General features: G+C 38.8%; 1 protein-coding gene across 2 annotated transcripts in view; it reads left to right on the top strand.

Annotated features, from left to right (window-relative positions):
* The window catches only part of PLCB1 (phospholipase C beta 1), a 624,828-nt gene that overhangs the window by 545,209 nt on the left and 59,034 nt on the right, over positions 1–20,585 (top strand). For both annotated transcript variants that reach the window (XM_081097387.1, XM_081097386.1), the window contains exons 28-31: positions 7,508–7,584; positions 7,690–7,779; positions 8,209–8,266; positions 9,172–9,258. In XM_081097387.1, coding sequence (XP_080953513.1) covers positions 7,508–7,584; positions 7,690–7,779; positions 8,209–8,266; positions 9,172–9,258 — 312 coding nt within the window. The remainder of the gene's footprint in view (positions 1–7,507; positions 7,585–7,689; positions 7,780–8,208; positions 8,267–9,171; positions 9,259–20,585) is intronic.

The raw sequence follows: 20,585 nt of genomic DNA, 5'->3' as shown, positions 1-20,585 counted from the left end.
ATAAATCTTAATATATTTTTATGTGCTAATTGTTGACTATTTAGGTGAGATTAAAGGGGAAAAGGTCAGTAAACAGAACCATCCCCAAAGGCTAAGGAAATAATAGTTTTGACTTGTATCGACTTACAGAAGCTTAGGGAACGGAAGAGATTCTGCTGAAAGGAAAATTCCAAAATAGAATCCACAAGTCAGATAATTTAGTTTGTGCCCTCTGGAACTACAGCCCTCACTGCATCCCATCTGGCAAGTGGAGGGTGCTGAAATGATATATTTTGCATTAAGGAAAAAATAGCTGGCATGCTGTGGCATTTATCTTCATGGGCAGCTCTTCTGGGTCTAGCTTCCAAATGGACTGTTGAAATATTAAACCCTTGATTTATTGCTATTTTAGTTATAAGCCACAGGATAAATCATGTATCTTTTAGCCATGTCTCCTGTCATAATTATTTGAAAAGCTCCAGTTTGAGTACTTTTGTCACTTTCCCATCTGACTGGTGGGTAATAATTACTATTTTACTCATTCTCAATTAAATGGCCTTGGCATCTTTTAGAATTCGGAAAGCTTATCCTAAAATTTTAGTGGTTTTGGTTTTCTTCAATTGGTTTAATGAGATATAATAATCTCATGGGGCTTGATCAGATGCAAACACTTTCTCATTTTCTTCTATTTTAATCAAGAAATCTATAATTGCGCCCTGGCTAGTGTGGCTCAGTTGTTTGGGCATTGTCCCATGCACAGAGAGGTTGCCAGTTCTATTTCTGGTCAGGGTTTATGCCTGGGTTGCAGGCTGGATACCGGGTGGGGGGCGGGAGACGTGGGCGGGCATGCAGAAGGCAGCCTATTGATATCTTGTTTTCACACCAATGTTTCTCACTCCCTCTTCCGTCCTTTCTCTCAAAAAATCAACAAAAATATTTTAAAAAATAAATCCATAATTGCACTGATTGTGACAAAACACCAACTTTTCAATAACTCTTGCAAGTACCTTCATTAGTATTTAGATTTATAAAGGGATAATACTTTGCTCTATTCTAAATTTTTACTTAAAACTGTGTAAGAATTATTTTCAGTGTAAGTACTTTTATCATAAAAGTTGCCTTTATCAATAAAATAAATATCTCATGGCCATAAATACTTACTTTTTATCATTTCAGGATATCTTAAACCATTATTGAATTCTAAAAAAACTTATAGCCATAGAATAATATAATTTTACAACTTATTAAAGGAATTTTAGTGCTGATTTAGATGTTATATTTTACTGATGAGGAAATTCAGAGAATTGAGATGGCAAAACCCAAGCATCATCTAGGCTGATAAAATGAGATGAAACAACCAGAACTCTTTTTATCAAATTTCTTGATTTTTAAAAAACATTTGAAGATATTTCCAGTTGATAGCCTCGTAAAAGAATATCAAAAATATCATTCAATGGGGTATGTTACACTGATCCATTTATATTTCCCAGAAAACAAAAAAAGCTGACATTTACCTCGGCAAAATTTAAATGTGAAAAATAATTTTAAATGTTATACATGCATTGAGCCAATTTATTGACATTGACTAGGAGTCTTTTTCACTTTATTTCTTTGCACAGCGAGAATAAGAAAATTCAAGGACCTTTGAAACATTTAGATTCAAATAAGCTATAAATTTTGTTTAACTATAGAAATAAAAAAAATCATTAAGTATGAAAGAATATCTCAGAGAATGATTAAGATAATGTCCCTTTTGATCTAAGAATTTATCTTCCTCCTGAAAAGTGAAGAGAGAATGCCAGCTCCACATAGACAGGGCCTATCTGTGGCTTCAAAGTTGGACCATCCACCCTAGTCCAGTGTCTAGTGCTGCCTAGGTACTCAGTAAACACTGGTTGATGAATGAATATTTCTCAAGTTAAATGGCCAGGGTACACCCCAGTATAAACATCTGCTTTGTTTTTAAATTGTCAGTAATACATTTATTTATAGGTCATTACTTAGTTTAAAAGAATCATAAATTCTTTGTAGAAGAAAAACAAACAATTTATAGTGAAAATTCAGCACTTGGTAAATGAGTGCTTTGACTAGGAAAAAAAGAAGATAGATTCTCTAGAGAGTAGAAGAACAGGAAGGAAGATTGAGTTGTGTCTGAAGTGTGGACATTTAATACTTGACTTTTTGCCCATTTTCCAAAATTATCCTTCTTAGAAGAGACTTCAAAGATTTCAATTTCTGTCCACATTTCTTTTATCCCTTTTGAGCTAGAGTCAAGAAATTACTTTCCCTCCATCGAAACCATTCTCTCACCGTCAAATGACCAAACCAAGCGAAATTCAGCGTGGATTGGAGAACAAACATGAAATTATATTCCCCTGTGGATTTTCTTTTTCATTCCTTAAAAGGTTTGGAACATTTAACTAGGAGAGTTGTTATGAGTGGTAAATAAACAAGCAAAATTACTGAAATGTGTCTACTTCTTTGGGCCAGGAAAAAATCGTATTAAAAGTTAAAATTAGATGTTGTTTACTGCATTTCAGTTTACCACGTACCCTCTTGTTTTCTTAGGAATTTTAAACTAATTTTTTTTCTTTTCTATCTTCAGTGAGTTTGTTGGCTAACACATGGTTGACAGAGTCTTTGAGTAGAGCCTGTCTGTTAAATACACCAAAAGTGAGAGTACTCCTAAGTTAGTTAAAAAGCATTTTAGTTATTATATGAAAAATTACTCTTCTGGGTCCTATTTTCACATTTCATACAATACAAACTCTGAGCACGAAACTCAGAGGTTCCTTCATCTTATTTGGGGGTTTAAGTAGTGAAATTTTTTATTTCTGTTTTTGTTTTTATTTTTTTTTTCTTTTATTTTTGGTCAGGGTTCTCTTGGTTGCAATTGAAAGAAACTTGTGTTAGACTAAGTCCCAAGAAAGGGCCAATAAGTTAGTAATGGAAAAGGTTTTGTAATCTTAAAGCAGAACCAGGTGAGTTCTGGAGGCTGGAGTGGGTGAGATGGTGGGATTGAAGAGTATGGGGTGGAGCATTGAACCTTTGGAAGCAGCAATTGCTCTTCCGTTTTAGGGATAGAAATGAAAGGAAGTTCAGAGATGGAACAAAATTTCAGGGTTCTGGGAGGATGAGGAAAAGATAATGTGTTTATTTAAAAATATATTTTATTGCTTTTTTACAAAGAGGAAGGGAGAGGGATAGTTAGAAACATCGATGAGAGAGAAACATCAATCAGCCGCCTCCTGCACACTCCCTACTGGGGATATGCCAGCAACCAAGGTACATGCCCTGACCAGAACTGAACCCGGGACCCTTCAGTCCACAGGCCGATGCTCTATCCACTGAGTCAAACCAGTGAGGGCAAGATAATATGTTTTAATGCAAAGGGAATGCGTCTGGTGCAGAAGAAAGGTTGAGAGGAGAAAATGAGATGGTAAATTAGGTCTGGCCATAGGTGGGAGAAAACAGGATGGAAAATACAGGCAAGAATCTTTCTCTTGGAAGGAATGGTGAGGAAACCAAGTTAAGAATAGATGATGTAGCCAGGGGTCCTCAAACCACGGCCCGCGAGCCACATGCAAATACAAATATTGTATTTGTTCCCGTTTTGTTTTTTTACTTCAAAATAAGATATGTGCAGTGTGCATAGGAATTTGTTCATAGTTGTTTTTTTTTAAATTATAGTCTGGCCCTCCAACGGTCTGAGTGACAGTGAACTGGCCCCCTGTTCAAAAAGTTTGAGGACCCCTGATAGTCTATTGGGCTTGCACGTGTGTTTTCCCTCTCAGCTTTCACAGCAACCCCAAGAGGGAAACATTGTCTCTGTGTCACAAGTGAGGAAGCTGAGTTTGGGGCAATGAAGAGAATGAAAGTCAAATTCCAAAGACCTTTTGAGGCAGAGAAGAGGGAACTTGAGAAAGGTGTCTTAGTTAGGGCTGTTAAAACAAATCACCGTAGACTGAGTGGCTTAAACAACAGAGAATTATTTCTCACAGTTCTGAAGGCTGAAAGTCCAAGATTAAGGCACCTGCACATTTGGTGTCTCATGAGAGCCACTTCCTGGTTCGTAGATGGCTGTCTTCTCACAGTGTCCTCACGTGGCTGAAGGGGCTAGGGAGCTCTCTGGGGTCTCTTTTGTAAGAGTGCTATTCCCATTCATGAGGGCTCCACCTTCATGACCTAATTACCACCCAAAGTCCCCATCTCCTAATACCACTACATTGGAGGTGAGCATTTCAATATGAAAGTGAGAGTGGGAGACACCAGCATTCAGTCCTCAAGAGAGGGCTTCTTCTAAATCATCTCCATCGTCCTCAATAATCTATTCTAGCCAGTACTTCTCAACCTGTACCTTGCACAAGTATCTCCTGGGAACCTTGTTAAGATACAGATTTTAATTTCAAGTTGACCTGGGGTAGGGCCTGAGAATTTGCATTTCTAACGTGACCGTTGGCAACTCTAGTGGTGCTGGTCCATGGACCACAGTTTGAGTAGCAAGACCTTAAAGCCAGGACATTGCCTCACAGTCTCCAGGATGGTGCCTGGGGTTTGGTAAGCACTTGGTAAATGTTGGATTGTGGCTAAATTGAATAGTTTAGGCTAAAGTGTGTGTTCTGGGAGCAAGAGAAGTGGGCACTAGTTCTGAGAAGAGCAAAGAGCAGTGTGATAATCTGAGGGAGGGGCAAAGAGGAAGGCCACGGGTTACCCAAGATGGGGAACTGCTATGGAGCCTTGAGGGGGTGTGGTGCTGGCAGTTGTGTGGCGGCTAAAACCAAATCAAAATAAAAGGCTGAACTGAGCGGGCAGAGGGCTGTAAGATCTCAGGCTCAGTGGTTGTGTTGACTGGTCACCGATGTTGTTATGGCAAGAGGTGGAAGGGAATGTGAGCAGACGCTGTCAGAATCAAGAAGATAGAATACATTGGAGTCAAATGAATGATAGAGATGGCAACATGGGAACAGAAGTGTGAAACCACAGAATTCAAAAGCACTGCTTGGAGCTCTGCAACAGTCTGTAGAATGTGGACAAGGCCACCCAAACCCCCCAAATCTGGCAAAGTGTCCAAATCATCAGAGGATATTTTGAAAACATTGATTCCTCCCCCCAGATATTTGGAGTCCATAAGCCTAGGAACAGGCTCTGGAATCTGTATTTTTAAGAAGTTGCCCAAGTTTTCTGATGTTGCAGCCATGGTTGGGGATCCCTGGATGATGCTCTGTAATTCCTTGGGGAGAATGGGAGACAAGAAAGGTCCCTGGGGAAGGAGATGTGCTGAGTATTCACCCTCAGCTAGAATAGCAGCATCGCAGGAATCCTCAAGGAAATTTCCAGAGTCATTGCACACCAATTTAACATCTAGACAACTTGATAAATGGCACCACGGCACTGCAATATTTCACGATATCTTTAATCGTGACAGTCATGATCCGACAATGTCTTCTGGATGATCAAATAGGTTTTCCACTGGCTCAAGCCCCAGTGAGTATTTGTTCAGACTTAATCCACTTCACAGATGGGTGCATCACATTTCATGGTCATGTTAAGGCGTTTTTTATTGTAATCCTATAAGAGACTTTCTCCCTTGGCTTCTTATATTCTCTTAGATAAAAAGGGGTCTTTTAAAACAATTTCTACAGTCAGTAGAAAAGGCGGTGTGGGAAAGTGGTGAAGGCTACAGCCTGATTGCCTGGGTTTGTACCCAGCTCTGTAGCTTACTGCCTCTTTGGCCCTAAACCAGACACTTGAGCACCTGGGGTCCATGTTTTCATATTTAAAAAGAAGATAACAGCACCAACTTCTTGCCAATAGGTCAACTCTTAGAATTGAATAAGTTACTGCATTTAAAACTCTTCAAACTGTTCCCAGCTTGCATACATTATCAATGAAAATGAACTGGCATTATGATTATATTGCCTTATCACTGTTGTAGCTACAGCTTATATAAAACTGTTCAGCTCACCCTGCTGCATCTGAGAACTTCAGCTCTGGGGAACAGCGGTGGGACATTTTGCAAGAAGCCCACACCATCTATTGGGTGTCCAGTAAGAAGGGTTGGGTCCAGTTGCTACTGTGCCTGAGCAATGGCAGAAGGTTGTTTATGGTATTCATCCTATATAATAAAAGCCTAATATGCTAAGTGTCTGGTCATTCGTTCAACCAATCAAAGCATAATATGCTAATGATATGCTAAGGCCTCTCTACTGCTTGCTATGATGTGCACTGACCACCAGGGGGCAGACAGTAGACCAACTGACCAGTCGCTATGATCACCAGCGGGCAGACACTGTGACTGGTAGGTTAGCTTGCCACTGGGATCCAGCCGATCAGGACTGAGCTAGATGGGCCAGACATGCCCTGGAGCCCTCCTGCGGTCCCTCCCCAGCCCTGATCATGCACTGGTGGGGTCCCTCGGCCTGGCCTGTGCCTTCTCGTAATCCGGGACTCCCAAGGGGATGTTGGAGAGCCAGTTTCGGCCCGATACCGCAGGCCAGGCTGAGGGACCCCACTGGTGCACGAATTTGTGCACTGAGCCTCTAGTATAGAATAAAGACAGAAAAGGGATTGGAAGGCAAAATGATGCTCACATAATTGGCAAGCTTTTATTGAGCAACTACTGAATGCTAGGAATTGTGCGGAGGGCTGAGGATATGAAAACACAGTCGCTATTCTCTCCAAGCTTGGTTTGATAAGAAAAATACACTCAAGGCAATACAATAATTAATTTTGTGGTGATATATTAAAAATTCCGTGATAGCACAGAAGAGAATTTATTATGTTCTTTGGAAGTCACCCACACAAGGACAAAACCATCGATTTCTAAGGTGGGTAACTCATGTTATCCATGAAGCAATTAAACAATGAATAATACCTGGAAACCTAGAATCATAATTCACAGTAAATTATAACTCACATTTGTATCATATTCACTTTATTTTAAGCTTCACAGTACCTCCAAAAGATAAAAGCATTCATAATTTTATTTACAACTAAGAAAACATAGGTTTTCTTGGCCAAATCATCCTTTTAATAGGTCACACATAAAGTGGGGATTGAAATCTGGGTCCTCACTGTTTGTTGTCTTTGCACTGGGTCAAGCTACAGTAACCAGCACAGTAACCTAAGGAGTCCTGTTTAATTAAAAAGAGATAAGAACCCCGGCTTGCATGGCTCAGTGGTTGAGCATCGACCTATGAACCAGGATGTCACAGTTCGATTCCTAGTCAAGGTACATGTCTGGGTTGCGGGCTTGATCCCCAGTAGTGGTTGTGTAGGAGGCAGCTGATCAATGATTCTCTTTCATCATTGATGTTTCTATCTCTCCCTCCCCCTTCCTCTCTGATATTCAAACCAAGATAATATGATGGTTTTAAATTATGTCCTCATTACCTATCATAGATATTTGATAATTCTAACTTGTTAAATATCAATGAGAGATTTTTTAACTACAGATACTATTGTTTGAGGGAGCGGGTGCTTTGTTTATGGTAACATAATATAGCAAACTGGCATTTTCTTTCCCCAGCTTATCCAAAAATTGACGGATGTTGCTGAAGAATGTCAGAACAATCAGTTAAAGAAGCTCAAAGAAATCTGTGAGAAGTAAGCCTCCGTTCTCATTATAATGAACTTGTGTATATACATGTATTCAATACAAACTGCCATTTCATTTGCCTTTTTTCCTTTTTACTTCCATTTTGACTTCAGAGAGAAGAAGGAATTAAAGAAGAAAATGGATAAAAAGAGACAGGAGAAGATCACAGAAGCTAAATCCAAAGACAAAAGCCAGATGGAAGAGTAAGGAAAAGGAACCCTTCTCCCCCACCTTTTACCTGGGGATTATTTTATTCTTAACCATGAAGACCCATCTGTGAAATTTCTCCTCTAATTAACCTTTCCAAAGATCTCTGGAAGGTTTTCAACCGGACACTCAAAGAGCAGTTCAGAAAAGGACCTTGAAGATAAAGGCTGAGTAAAGAGGGTCCCTTAGGAAAAGGTTGAATACTCACTCCTAATAATGTCAGGCAGTCTTCCCAGCATTTAATGAAAACAAAGTCTGCCCTTGGTGGGACCCGACCTTTGTCCAGAGTTGGTACATTATACCTTCCTGGAAGCAGGAATAAGAATGTTGAGAGTTCTGTAAATTTTCACTGGGGAGTCCAAGATTCTCCTGTTTTCTGATGTTGGATGTGTTCATATAATGATTTCGTTGTCCTTTTCTTTTAGGGAAAAGACAGAGATGATCCGGTCATACATCCAGGAGGTGGTGCAGTACATCAAGAGGGTATGTTGGTTGTTAAAGAACCAAAGTTCAGTCGCGTAGATTTAAAGGTCTAATCGGTTCCAGCAGTTCATGAACCAGGCAGTATCCCATTTAGTAAACAGAGAGTTCCTCTGAGCAGCTGTATAGAGAAGAAGGTTTTATAGGCGGAGAGATGATGGGATGAGGAAGTTACTACAGGCAAGGTCACCATTGCTCAGGGGAAGGCAGGGGCCTTTATCAGGCAGATGACATCACTAAGGTTGAAGTTTCAGACAGACTGGGAGGGGCTGAAACTGCAGTTAGGTTAGTATTCACTCTTGGTGGGGTGAAGCAGAAGTGACTCCATTTTGAGCCCATTGTTTCTTTTTAATGGGGCTAATCCCTGTCTCCTTTGCAAACTATGTGTGAATGTTTGACAAGCACAGTGTGAGCCTCCATAGGGAAACAACAAGCCTAGTTGCATCTATTTACCACTCTTCACAGCACAGGCTCCCTAGTCAATGTCCCTGCAAGTTTAATTGCAAACCTGTGTACAAAAAGGCTCGCGTTAAGACAGATGTGAAGAATCACTTCCAAGTCAGGAGCCGGGAAACATGATGTAAATGGGAGATTCCCCCAAAGAATCCTTAGTTGTCTGGTAGAGAAGATGACAAGCTCCAGAGGCCATTATATTTTTTTTCAAATTTTTAAAAAATGTTACTATGGAAATTTTCAAATATTAAGAAAATGTAAGGATAGTATAACTGTTGATCACTCCACCCTCATTTCTGTGTACCTTCAATGCTTACCAACAGTCTCCTACACCTGTAAGGGCAGTTCATGACTAGGGAATGAAGTCATTCAATGCATTTAATTTTTAATATTTTTCTGAAAATAGTCACTAGAACTTTTAGGTGAGAATGACTTTCTTTGTAACTTTCTTATAGTTAGAAGAGGCACAAAGTAAAAGGCAAGAAAAACTCGTAGAGAAACACAAGGAGATACGTCAGCAGATCCTGGACGAAAAGCCCAAGGTAAACGGAACTGAATAGCATCACTCAATAGTTTCGCTCTCTTTCCATTCCATTAGAATAAGACCTTCCTAGCTCATGTGTCTTGCACACAATCTCAGATCACATCTCGCATGGGAAATGTATATATCTTTTTCAATGATGGTAAAAAAAATCTTTATGGTAGTATTCAAGAAGCCTTTATCATCACCTTGTGAGGTTTAAAAACTGCAAATACATGGAACCCAGCTCTGGAGATTGGCTTTTAATTGGTCTGGGATGTGGTTGAGACATAAGTATTTTTAAAGGACCCTGGCCCTCTCCCCTGCCAAGATAGAATTAAGAGAAATGAATTAGCTAAGTCTCTTCAGCTTTACATAATTGATATTGTAATGGCAGACTCTGTCCAGCAGAGGGTTCCTGTACCATAGCATCCTGGTTTTCTTCTAACAAAATATTCTCATAAACAAGAAAAATATAAATCTTTTTCCCTATAATAACAGTTTATTGGTGCTCCACTTTAAAATTACCTGTGCTTATTATTTGGTCAAAACCAATGTTTCATGAATATTAGCTTAAAGCAAACTGAATATTTATAAATCAAATATTTTAGGGAAAAAGTATCTCAGCTTTAGAACATTCATCTGTTTTTATTCATCAAGGAATATTTTTTCTCTTTGTGAAAAATGTACTTTTCAGTTATTCTGTTCTTCAATCTGCAGCTTAAAATGTCTACTCTAAAAGGTACTGGTATTTCATAAAAGTACTTTTTAAATCTGCAAAGTTGAAAAATGTTAGTTTTGTTTCATTATATAGTCCATTCACAAATTTACTTCTTATAGATTTCTTGTGGTTGATTCTAAATAATTTTATTCCCTATGACATTGATTTAATATGTGTGACTCCTAAAGTTTTAGGTTGGGCAATATAGATTCTCAAGCAGTAATGAAAATCCAAGAATTAATAATTACTGAGATATGCTGCTAATTTTTATGATTTTTATTAATCAATAATTTAAATATTCTTAACCACCTTTTCACATTTATTATGCATTAGTAAAGTAGAATAAATTTTTAAAATCACTATGCTTTCCATTTAGAAATAATCTTTAAAAAATGCTCAAATATTTGGAGCAAAAGATGCAGGTTCAACAGAAAATTAAAAAAAAACAAACACCTTCACAATGATCAATTCCAGGTGATATATGCAAATACATGCATTTTCAATCCATGCTGTCTGAATTCATATTTGTCATTACTTTGTACACTGACATAATACCCTTCACTTATGGTTGAAACCTCATTAGCCACTTTTTGCATTTCTAAAAAAAATCTTTCTTGGAAAATATTGTTATTCCCACAGAGTTTTATTTTGCTTTCTTTTGGTTTTGGTCCAAAAATTTCAACAACTTTACTCATAGATAAAATGTATACTACTACCATATTTATAGCCATTTTAAAATTTCTTTTTTTGGCCCTTTGGAAAGAGATCTGAAGTGTTTCTATGAATTTTTAGTTGTTCTATTGTTTTTTTTTGTTTGTTTGTTTTTTGTTTTTTTTTTTTACTGTAAATAGGGACCAATATGATTTCTCTTTGCTTTCCATCCAGGAAATTGTTCTTATGACCATCTTACTGTGTCTAGGTTTGAAGGTTGCCCTTGACGATTGTTGGTTCCATGTCAAACTAAAGCATTTATTGAGGTGCTCTTCAGGGCTTAAAAACGTTGTGCTTTGGAACCATGACTTTGATAATAAAATAAGAATGATGACTGTTAATATTGTAGGACACAATAGCTAATAAAGGGAAATGACCGTGACAAGAAGGAGCAATAATTAATACTGGAGTAAAACAATAAGGTCAAGTGTAGGACATGTGGAGAAAGATCAAAGCACAGGACAGCAAATGTAAAACCAGGCTAGCATAGTGGCCAGCCACACTCTTATAATTGTTGGGTGTTGACCAGAAATAAAATAGCACTGACTTTGAGATAATCCCTCTTCACATTCAGTATTGGCTTGCCAAAGCTTGACATAGATATGAGGGAAATCAACAAAAGGGGAACATGAAAGAAAAAGGAACAACTCAAGGAAAATGAACCTGACCAACTGTATCTACAACTGAGTCAGTTCTATTCAGTCAAGAAGATGTGAAGGCCGAGTGGTTTTCTGACATCTTGAAATTTATGAATAGTTCCATCACTCAATGTTGTGCAAGGAAATTGAGTTGATACTATAGTAGGTAGTATTAAAGGTAATTGCAACCTTCTTATTAAGAGGAAAGCATGCTGAATTTTGCCAGAGGTTGCTGAGGGGAATAGAGTCCTCCTTCAAATATTTTACAGATGGCATAAGCAATTTCCTAACTAGAAAACAATAATGGCTAATATTTTGCTACATGGCATCATATTTCTTCCCATTTGTCATTTTCTTTCACCATATTGTCAAATATTATGAACTTACTTCTTCATCATCCACTTATTTAACTAATGGAACAATGGGTTCTGTGTTCCTAACTTCCACTTGATCAGGGAAGACGCACTTTTTACATTCCTAATTTCTCCTATTACTTTCTGAGCTTGCCTGGACCCCAATTACAATCTGTATAAATTCCCAAGCCTTTGGTAACCAAACCACTCCTTTAAAAGTAAAAAAACAAATATAAAAAAATGTTTAACAACAAAAACTTGAAAAGCCAATGCAGAAAAATAACAGTTTTATAGTGGCAAGGAATGTGGCTTGATTTAGAGCAAGATCCATATGAAGATTAATTCGAAGTGTAACTTTCTAACATTTCACTCAACCATGCACTTATGATCTGGAAAGATCAACTCAAGCTCCCAACATTTTAATCATCCTGCAGTAGAATGGTGCTCTTCAATCAAAACCATTTCATTTCCATGTGGACCAAGAACTTCTGTCCTTCTGGTCCCTATTTGGTGGAAGACCAATTTGGCCAGCCACAATGTGAAAGTTTATTTTAGAATGTTCCATTTTTTGACATGCACCAGGACTTTTGCCATATGTATAATGGTTTATTTCCCATTAAAAACTGAGACTCAACGAGTCTATTTTTTTTGTATTTATAGGGTGTCCCAAAATTCACGCAAGATTTGAATTTTGCGTGAGCATTAACAACAACAACAAAACAAAAGCCTCATTTTACTTGGTTTATTGAATAAGATCCTAATATCTGTTGCCCTTTGATTTCAATCCCTTCAATTTGATAAGCATTACCAAGTACCAATTATGGCCCAGGAGCAGGGACAATGAAGACCAATGAAGACCACGGCTTGGCATATGTGCCAGCAAAGCCATGGAGGCCATTCACCCAATGTGCCATTCCATACATAACCCTATACTGTATACTTTATGAATCAATAAAAAATTTACAATTTTTAATTATAAACCTGTGTTTTCTATCAAAATTACTTCTTGCATGAATTTTGGGACACCCTATACACTTTGAGGACATTGTGGAAAATGGAAGGTGATGATCACTAGAGGTAAAATATACAAGAGATACATATTTTGGCCCCCAATTTGACATAAAATTGCATTGTGCATTCCTGTCCATAAAGTCCCACTGAAATGTATTAAGTTATATATTCTCTTAAAAGAGAATACTCAGCTCTTTTTCAGTAGAGTTCTAAATTATGGAGAGATGTTCAGCTGCCTGTTCCCTAGCAGTGAAATATTGGATTCAGTCCCGGAGTGTATGCTGTTTTCAGTTTTGTTCAAGGTGCGTCTTCTTATGAAATCTATAGCTGCAGAGTTCTAAAGATGGATACAGTCTTTCAACTCAGTGACATAATGGGTTTCCTTGGGATTTCCATACCTAGGTTTGCCAAAATCAGTAGTAAAGGGTTTATGTGTATGAAAGGTGGTAGGAACAATTCAAGAATCCAACTGCCAGTGGAAAAAAACACACTTTTTGTGGTTGTGCTAGACTCTGAGTTCATTATAAAAAGGACATTCTGCCTTTTTTCTTTACATTTCAAAGATTTATCCTAACGTGGTGAAACATCGTTAATCAGGAGTTGCCCTGAATCTGCTGTGAATATTCCATTATAAATTGATTGCTTTGCAGCTACAGGCCGTGGTTACAAGAAGAATCATCTTTTGAGGGGACTTTTTAATGAACAGTCTGCATAACCTCATAAAACAGTCGATAAATATGTAATTTACTTTTCCTCTGACATTTAATTTGTCTTTGATGCTTCTTAAAACACGGGTTATCTGTTTTAATTTAGCTCATTAGCAAGAGAGAATGCCAGGAAGTTTTAAGGCATTTTCATTTATAGCCAAAGAGCATTTCATCACCCTGGCTCTTTTTTTTTTTCCTTCCACCAGGGGAATATAGCCTGATTTCCCTCATTTCCCCTCTGACATCTTTGTAACAGGGTGCATGACTAATCTCTCTGGGTGAGGTTACTGTTGTCAGACCTACCTTTGGGCCCTGCGACAGAACACTAAATACAGCTATTTCAATCCTGCCTTCCAGTTTTCAGGGAAAAAGAAACTAACTTGTGCATTTAAGTAAAAGCTTCTTTCTTACATGATTTATTCATCCCTCCTCTAATCTTTTGTTACTTGATGGGGAAATATGAATTCTCCCTGATAGCACCCAATGGACCTTCTCATAGAAGCTAGACCACAAAGTGTAAACTGGTTGGCTGTTGACTACCTTTTGCTCATTGTCAAGTCCTTGTCGACCCATCATGTGGTTTATTTTTCTTTTCTCTGTGTAAGAAATTTCCTTTTGATATCTGTCAATGTGAATAATTGCCTTTTAAAAATATGTAGTAGTTCATAATTTTCTTGAAAATAAACTTAGACATGTTTTCTTTCCTTCTGGGCAATACTAGAATATCAGAAATGCTATAGTTCTATTTGTTTCCTCTCCATTTATTCTTGAAATTGATTTTCATTCTACAGATTTCTAAACCCATATGACATTACTATTTTGTGCTATACAGTCAGTGCTCATTTAGATTTATACATATTCACAAGCTTTTTGGGTGTACATTCCTTCTTATGTCTCAGACTATTCATTTGGGATCATTATTTTCTACATCCTCTAGCAGTTCCTTTTATATAGTCTACTGGTGGTAAACTCTTTGGGGGTTTTTGTTATAATTTTTGTCTGAAAATGTCTTTATTTTACCTTCATTCTGAAACGATACTTTAACCGGATATAAAAATTTTAGGTTGGCAGTTATATTTTTTATTATGGAAGATAACATTTTAATTTCCTCTGACTTCTCTTCTTGTTGAGAAGTTAACTATTTATCTTAGTGTAGTTCTTTTGATGATAATATATTTTCCACTCTTTGCCTGCAGTTAGGATTTTTTCTTATGTTTTATATTGTTTTCTTGTAATGTGTTTAAGTATGTGTTTGAGGTGACTGCATGGTTAACTTTCATTAGTTCAGAAAAAAGCTCTCAGCTATTGGCTTCCATCATATTTTCCAAAAATTTCCTTTCATAGTGTTATTTATGTATAAAATGACCTTACTCCATCTTTTCTATCTCTTAACTCTTTTCAGAATTTTCCACCTTTTTGTCTCTCTGTGCTACCCTTTGCACAATTTTTTTTCTTACCCTTTTTCTAATTCACTAATTTTTGGTGGTACTGCTATTTAACTCATTCACTGGGCCTTTAATTTTTGCTTTTGTATTTTATTTTACTTCCAAACATTCTATTTCATTTGTTTTCAGATCTACAATTTGTATGCCTCAGAAAACGTTTTCTGTGAGATTCCTCATTCTGGATAGGCCATGGACTTTCGGTTTTGGCCTCACCCTACAAGGCTGTCAAAAAATGAATTCAAAATGTCCAGCACTAGCAAAAGCCTCTCAGAACTAAAGCAGCTTTCTTGCTTATTATCTGTCTAGGTTTGATGTCCCTGCAGTTTGGGCCTGATCATTCTTTAAATTTTTGTGATTCTTATGTTTTTTAAAGAAGATAGTTTTAATATCAAATCCAACTTTTTTAGTTGTTTTCGGTGGGAAGGATGGTTCAAATAACCCAACCAGCCATTACCAGAAATAGAAATTTTTCACATGTTTCTAAAATATTTTAATTAAACATCTGTTCTAGTCAGGTTCCATTATAGAAGCAGAACCAGCGAGAGATTGTTTGTATTACAGGGAATTGGCTCCTGCAATTGTGGGGGCTGGCTTTGTAGTCTCCACAAGGCTATCTCCCTATCTAATGCTGATCCTGGCATTCATGCAGGCAGTCTGGAAGGGAGAATCATGAGTAAGCTTGGTGACTAGAATAATCTTCAGAAGTTAGGACTCTTTGTCACAGAGCTGAACACACACAAACACACACACACACACACACACACACACACTAGCCCAGAAGTGGAGTCAGAAGATATTACAGGTCCAATTGCTGCTACACCCTAAAAGGATGAGTCAATAGATCAGCAGTAATACCTGTGCATTAAACAATGGCTGCCATCCCCTCATCAGCAATCCAGCTCTTGAGAGAGGCTCTTCTATAGCCCATTCTAACTGGAAACATACAGAAAAGGAACTCTGGGAAATGTAGTTCAGCTAGTCAAGTTGGCAAGTCACAAAACCACCACACTGTTATGTAAAAGTTGAAAATGTTCTTATTTAAAGAAACATGATTTCTCTTGAAAATTAGATCATATTATTAGATTGAGCCAACATGGAAACAAATCTCTAGAGCTGAGAAGTGGCTGCCCCTTAGTCCTGCTTGGCATTACCTAAATACATTCATGGGTTTCTATTTTCTGGCGCAAGGCAAGTGAGTTTGAGATTTCAACACAATTAAAACTGAGATTCCCATGAATGCCATTGATTCCTTCCCCTTTTTTCTACTTCATTAGCATTCTTTCCCTTCCCTTATCTATTTCTTTCCTATATATGAAAAATGTGGGAGTTTGGTGATTGGTCTATTGAATGGAGGGAAAGAGATCCAAAGAGAATATTCACCAAGTATGAAAGGATTAAGGAGTGTGTGTGTTGGTGGGGTTCAGGGTCTTTCCCATAAGGACTGTGTTTAAGATCAGGAATAGGATGAGGCAAACTTTAATCCCATTGACTTTACCTGTCAACCTACCAAAAACAAAACAAAACAAAAAAGTACACACAACCATGAATGGCCCCAAAAACCTTTTGGGCTTACTTCTACTTCTACTCCTGTACCTGTCATTGTGCATGACTTAGATGAATTTTGTCAATACTAGTTAGATGCTTTATTTCCAATGTATCTCCAGTTTGTTTTTAAAGCCCTGTTTTGGTATGACAAGGATAATGAAAATAGTCCAACACACATACCCTAAACACTTTCCAAAGCAGAGAATGTGAAGTTTTAATTGATATAAGGAAACCACTGCCTGATTTTACTATGGCTTTCAACATTGTTAGGGAAGGATGACCAAACTCAAGCTGAGAGAAATATTGAGCTGTAGAATACCCAACTAGGAAGTACATTAGGTGCTTTGAAATATTTGATGAAGCATTATGTGGACATCAAAGAAGAGTCTATTATAAAAGGGCAAACGTAGGACTACTGGGCTTAAAAAATAAAAACTGTCAAAGTTTCACCTCAGGCAGACTGCTTCTAAGAGCAAGAGTCACATTCTCTATTTCCCATGTATTATGTCTAAGGCCAAATTAATGTGCCCGGCCAGCATGGCTCAGTCATTGAGTGTCAAGCTATAACCCTGGAGGTGACAGTTCAATTCCTGGTCAGGGCACATTCCTGGGTTGCGGGCTTGATCCCAAATGGGGGACAAACGTGCAGGAGGCAGCTGATCAATGATTCTCTCTCATTATTGATGTTTCTATCGCTCTCTCCCTCTCCCTTCCTCTCTGAAATACATATATATATATATATATATATATATATATATATATATATACAAATTAATATAACAAATCTATCACTTAGAGTCCTACCTATCCATTTTCTGTCAGCAAAAATCAGTTGACGCACATCTGCATTTATTAATAATCATTGGCTGAGAATATTCTTTGAATTTAACATAAAAGGTCTTTGAATTTGTAGCAGAAACCAAGGCTCAAATAATATTTTCATATTTCAAAGACTCTTATCAGATCTGTGATAGAAGAGTAAACAGTTCATAATGTTTCTGATGGTTTGGATGAATTCTTCCATAAATCCTCTGTGACCATCATACACATGTGCACACACGCATTTATATACAATCAACTTTACACAACTGGAGGAAAGACTGGGATGTTAATCATGTAGGCATCAAAAAGCATTTTGCCCTAGCTAATTATGCTAGCTATGCAAATTCATGTCTCTGAGGGCAGCCAGCAGCATGTCCATGTTTCCAGTTACATATAAAGAATAGGAAATGTATTATGCTCTAGCTTCAGATTTCACCCTTTTCTTTTTCTTTGTGTCTTACTTATTATTAAAAAAAAAATCCTTAGGTTTAGGGAAATAGATAATGAGCTGTCACAATTCTTAAGTTTATTATTAGGTTTTCCTGTCAAATGAAACAAAAAAATCCCCAAACTTGCAAATTATTATAAATAAGGTAACACATCTTTGTAATTGTTAATGTGTCAACTGCGGCACACCCACCCTAGCAAAGTCACTGCCATCTCTCACCTGGATTTCTAAATAGCCTCCTAACTGGTATTCTTGCTTCCACATGCCCTGCTCATAATCTGGGCCCAAAACAGTAGCCAGAGCCATCCTTTTAGAACATAAATCAGCTTGCTCCTCTGTTCAACACCCTTGCATGGCTCCTATCATCCTATATAATAAAGGTAATATGCAAATTGACCATCATGCCCTCACAAGATGGCAGTGCCCACAGTGGGGGTGGGGCAGGTTGCTCGTGGGCCTGCTGCTGGATTCCCCTCAGCCCCGCTGGGGGCCTCAGGTCATCCTGCACCCCCCACTGACTGACAGCTCGCCCACACTCCTCCAAAGTGCTGCCCATCCCTCTTTCCCTCCCTCCCCCAAAGCTGAAGCCTGACTGTGGTGTCCAACAAATTGGAAGTTATAACTCATGTCATTGAGAATATCCTCCATTCCTCAGCCAGGGCTGGCCTCTCTGCACGCCTCCTGCTGGAGTCCCCTCAACCCGCTTGGGGCCTTGGGTCCTCCTACACCCCCCACTGACTGAGGCTCAGATAAACATGGCCGGCCGAGGCACAGGCAAGCCGCTGATGGTGGCTGCCCAGCCATCTAGGGCTGGCCTGAGGCACAGGCAAGCCTCGGATGGTGGCTGCCCAGCCGCCCAGGGCTGGCCCGAGGCTCAGGTAACCAGGGCTGGCCGAGGTTTGTGCTGCTGGCAGTGGCAGCAGCAGAAGTGTGATGGGGGCGTCACCTTCCCCTGATTGCCAGGTCGCCTCCTGCTCCTGAGGGCTCCCAGACTGTGAGAGGGAGCAGGCTGGGCTGAGGGAACCCCCCTCCCTCCAGTGCATGAATTTTCATGCACCTAGCCCAGCCGTGAGCAAACTATGGCCCGCGGGCCAGATCCGGCCCATTTGAAATGAATAAAACTAAAAAAAAAAAAAAAGACCGTACCCTTTTATGTAATGATGTTTACTTTGAATTTATATTAGTTCACACAAACACTCCATCCATGCTTTTGTTCCGGCCCTCCGGTCCAGTTTAAGAACCCATTGTGGCCCTCGAGTCAAAAAGTTTGCCCACCCCTGACCTAGCCTGTAGTCTCAGAATAAAAGTCTACAAGGTCCAGTATAATTGGATTCCACTGTGCTGCATCCTCTCTTCATCTTATTGACCTACCCTCTGTTACAGACCTCCTGGGCTCCTTGCTGGGCCCCAACTAGGCAAGCCATTCCTTGGGCTTGTGTGGACTATTTCCTCTACCCAGAATGCTCATCTCCCAGGTATCTTCTTGGGCAAGTCTCTCCTGACTTTCAGATCTTTGTTCAAATCTGACTTCTCAAAGAGGCTGTCAATGACCACTTTACTTAAATTTGCAACCACCACTCTTCCATCCCCGGCATCTCCTTTCTCTTTTCTGTTTTTCATAGCATTTATTACCTTGTAGGTCATTCACTTCCCCCTTAAGTGTGTTACTCATTATTGGTCCCTCCCCTTTAAAATGCAATCTCCATAAAGGCAGAGGCTTTGTTATTTTGTTCAGTAATGCTCTTGAGTTCTAGGTACCTGAGAATAATGCCTGGCACTTAGTTGGTGCTTAATACATAGTTTTGAATGAATGATTTATGTAGAGGACTAACAGAATTGACTTTGTTTATTAAAAAAAAAAAAAGAGTTTTCTCTCTTTGAGTGGAAAAAGTACAGTATGGCCATTAAACACAAACTCATTGGGCTGCATTGTTCAACTGCTGTCAGTAATTCAATATAATCTCAGGTTTCTTGACAGTAGTGGAATTTTGTGGAGAAGTTCTCAATAGTAATAGCTGCAATCATCTTTAACACCTAATCCCTACAGAGGGTAGGGAAGGACCAAGGAGAATTCAATTGCCAGTTCCATTGCATTTGTGGTAGAAAGTGTTGGACAAGATAAAGGAGCTGGAGGTTTTAAATCTCTATTCTAGAAGGCGTTCCAAGAAAGCTCCCAGACAAATAATTTGAAGTAACAAATGACTTAAAAATCCAGTTCAATGCCACCAAAATGACAGCCTCCCTTTTTTTCCCACACAGGGGGACGGTTCCTCCTCATTCTTGTCGGAAACTTGCCATGAGGATCCCTCTGTTCCCCCCAACTTTACTCCCCCCAACCCTCAAGCTCTCAAGTGGTGACCACCGTCCTTCCGGCCAGGTAGGACTGGATGGGAGGGGTCGCTTTAGAGAGAAGGGTGGCATGTGGCCATCAGGTTCACAGGCATCATGGACTTGCTCCTTTGTTCTTCACCCTCCCTTTCTCTACATCCCCATCGTTTTCCTGCTCCATTTCCCAGCCACACCATGATGCACTCCACATCTTCACTGTCTTCCTCTGGTATTTATTTCTTCATCTCTCTCTTTCTGTCATAAATTCCATTCTTACATATTGTCTTCTTCCCTTTTGTTTCTCAACTTGTAAAATCAGCTTCCCTTTTGACCTTGATCTTTCTCTCTCACACCCACTATTATTTCCACTTTTGAAACATTTAAGTTCCTACTTCTCAAAGCACTGATTTCTCACAGTCTTAATATCTTAAAATCTAATGGGATTAAATTAGTTTTCAGGGAGTCTTCTTGACCCAGTCTACTCAAATTTATGACACGGTCCTTTTAAAAATCAAACAAAAAGCATGTACCCCCCACATGGTATTTTGATTTAAGAGGATATCTCAGGATTTTCTGATTCTCTGCTATCAAAAGCCCTTAAAATTGCCTCACTATTAGGG

Source organism: Myotis nattereri (assembly GCF_964212035.1).
Source record: "Myotis nattereri genome assembly, chromosome: 8".
In the NCBI taxonomy this organism is placed as follows: domain Eukaryota; kingdom Metazoa; phylum Chordata; class Mammalia; order Chiroptera; family Vespertilionidae; genus Myotis; species Myotis nattereri.
Note: the sequence above shows the minus strand (reverse complement) of the source record. Positions and strands in the feature narration are given on the sequence as shown.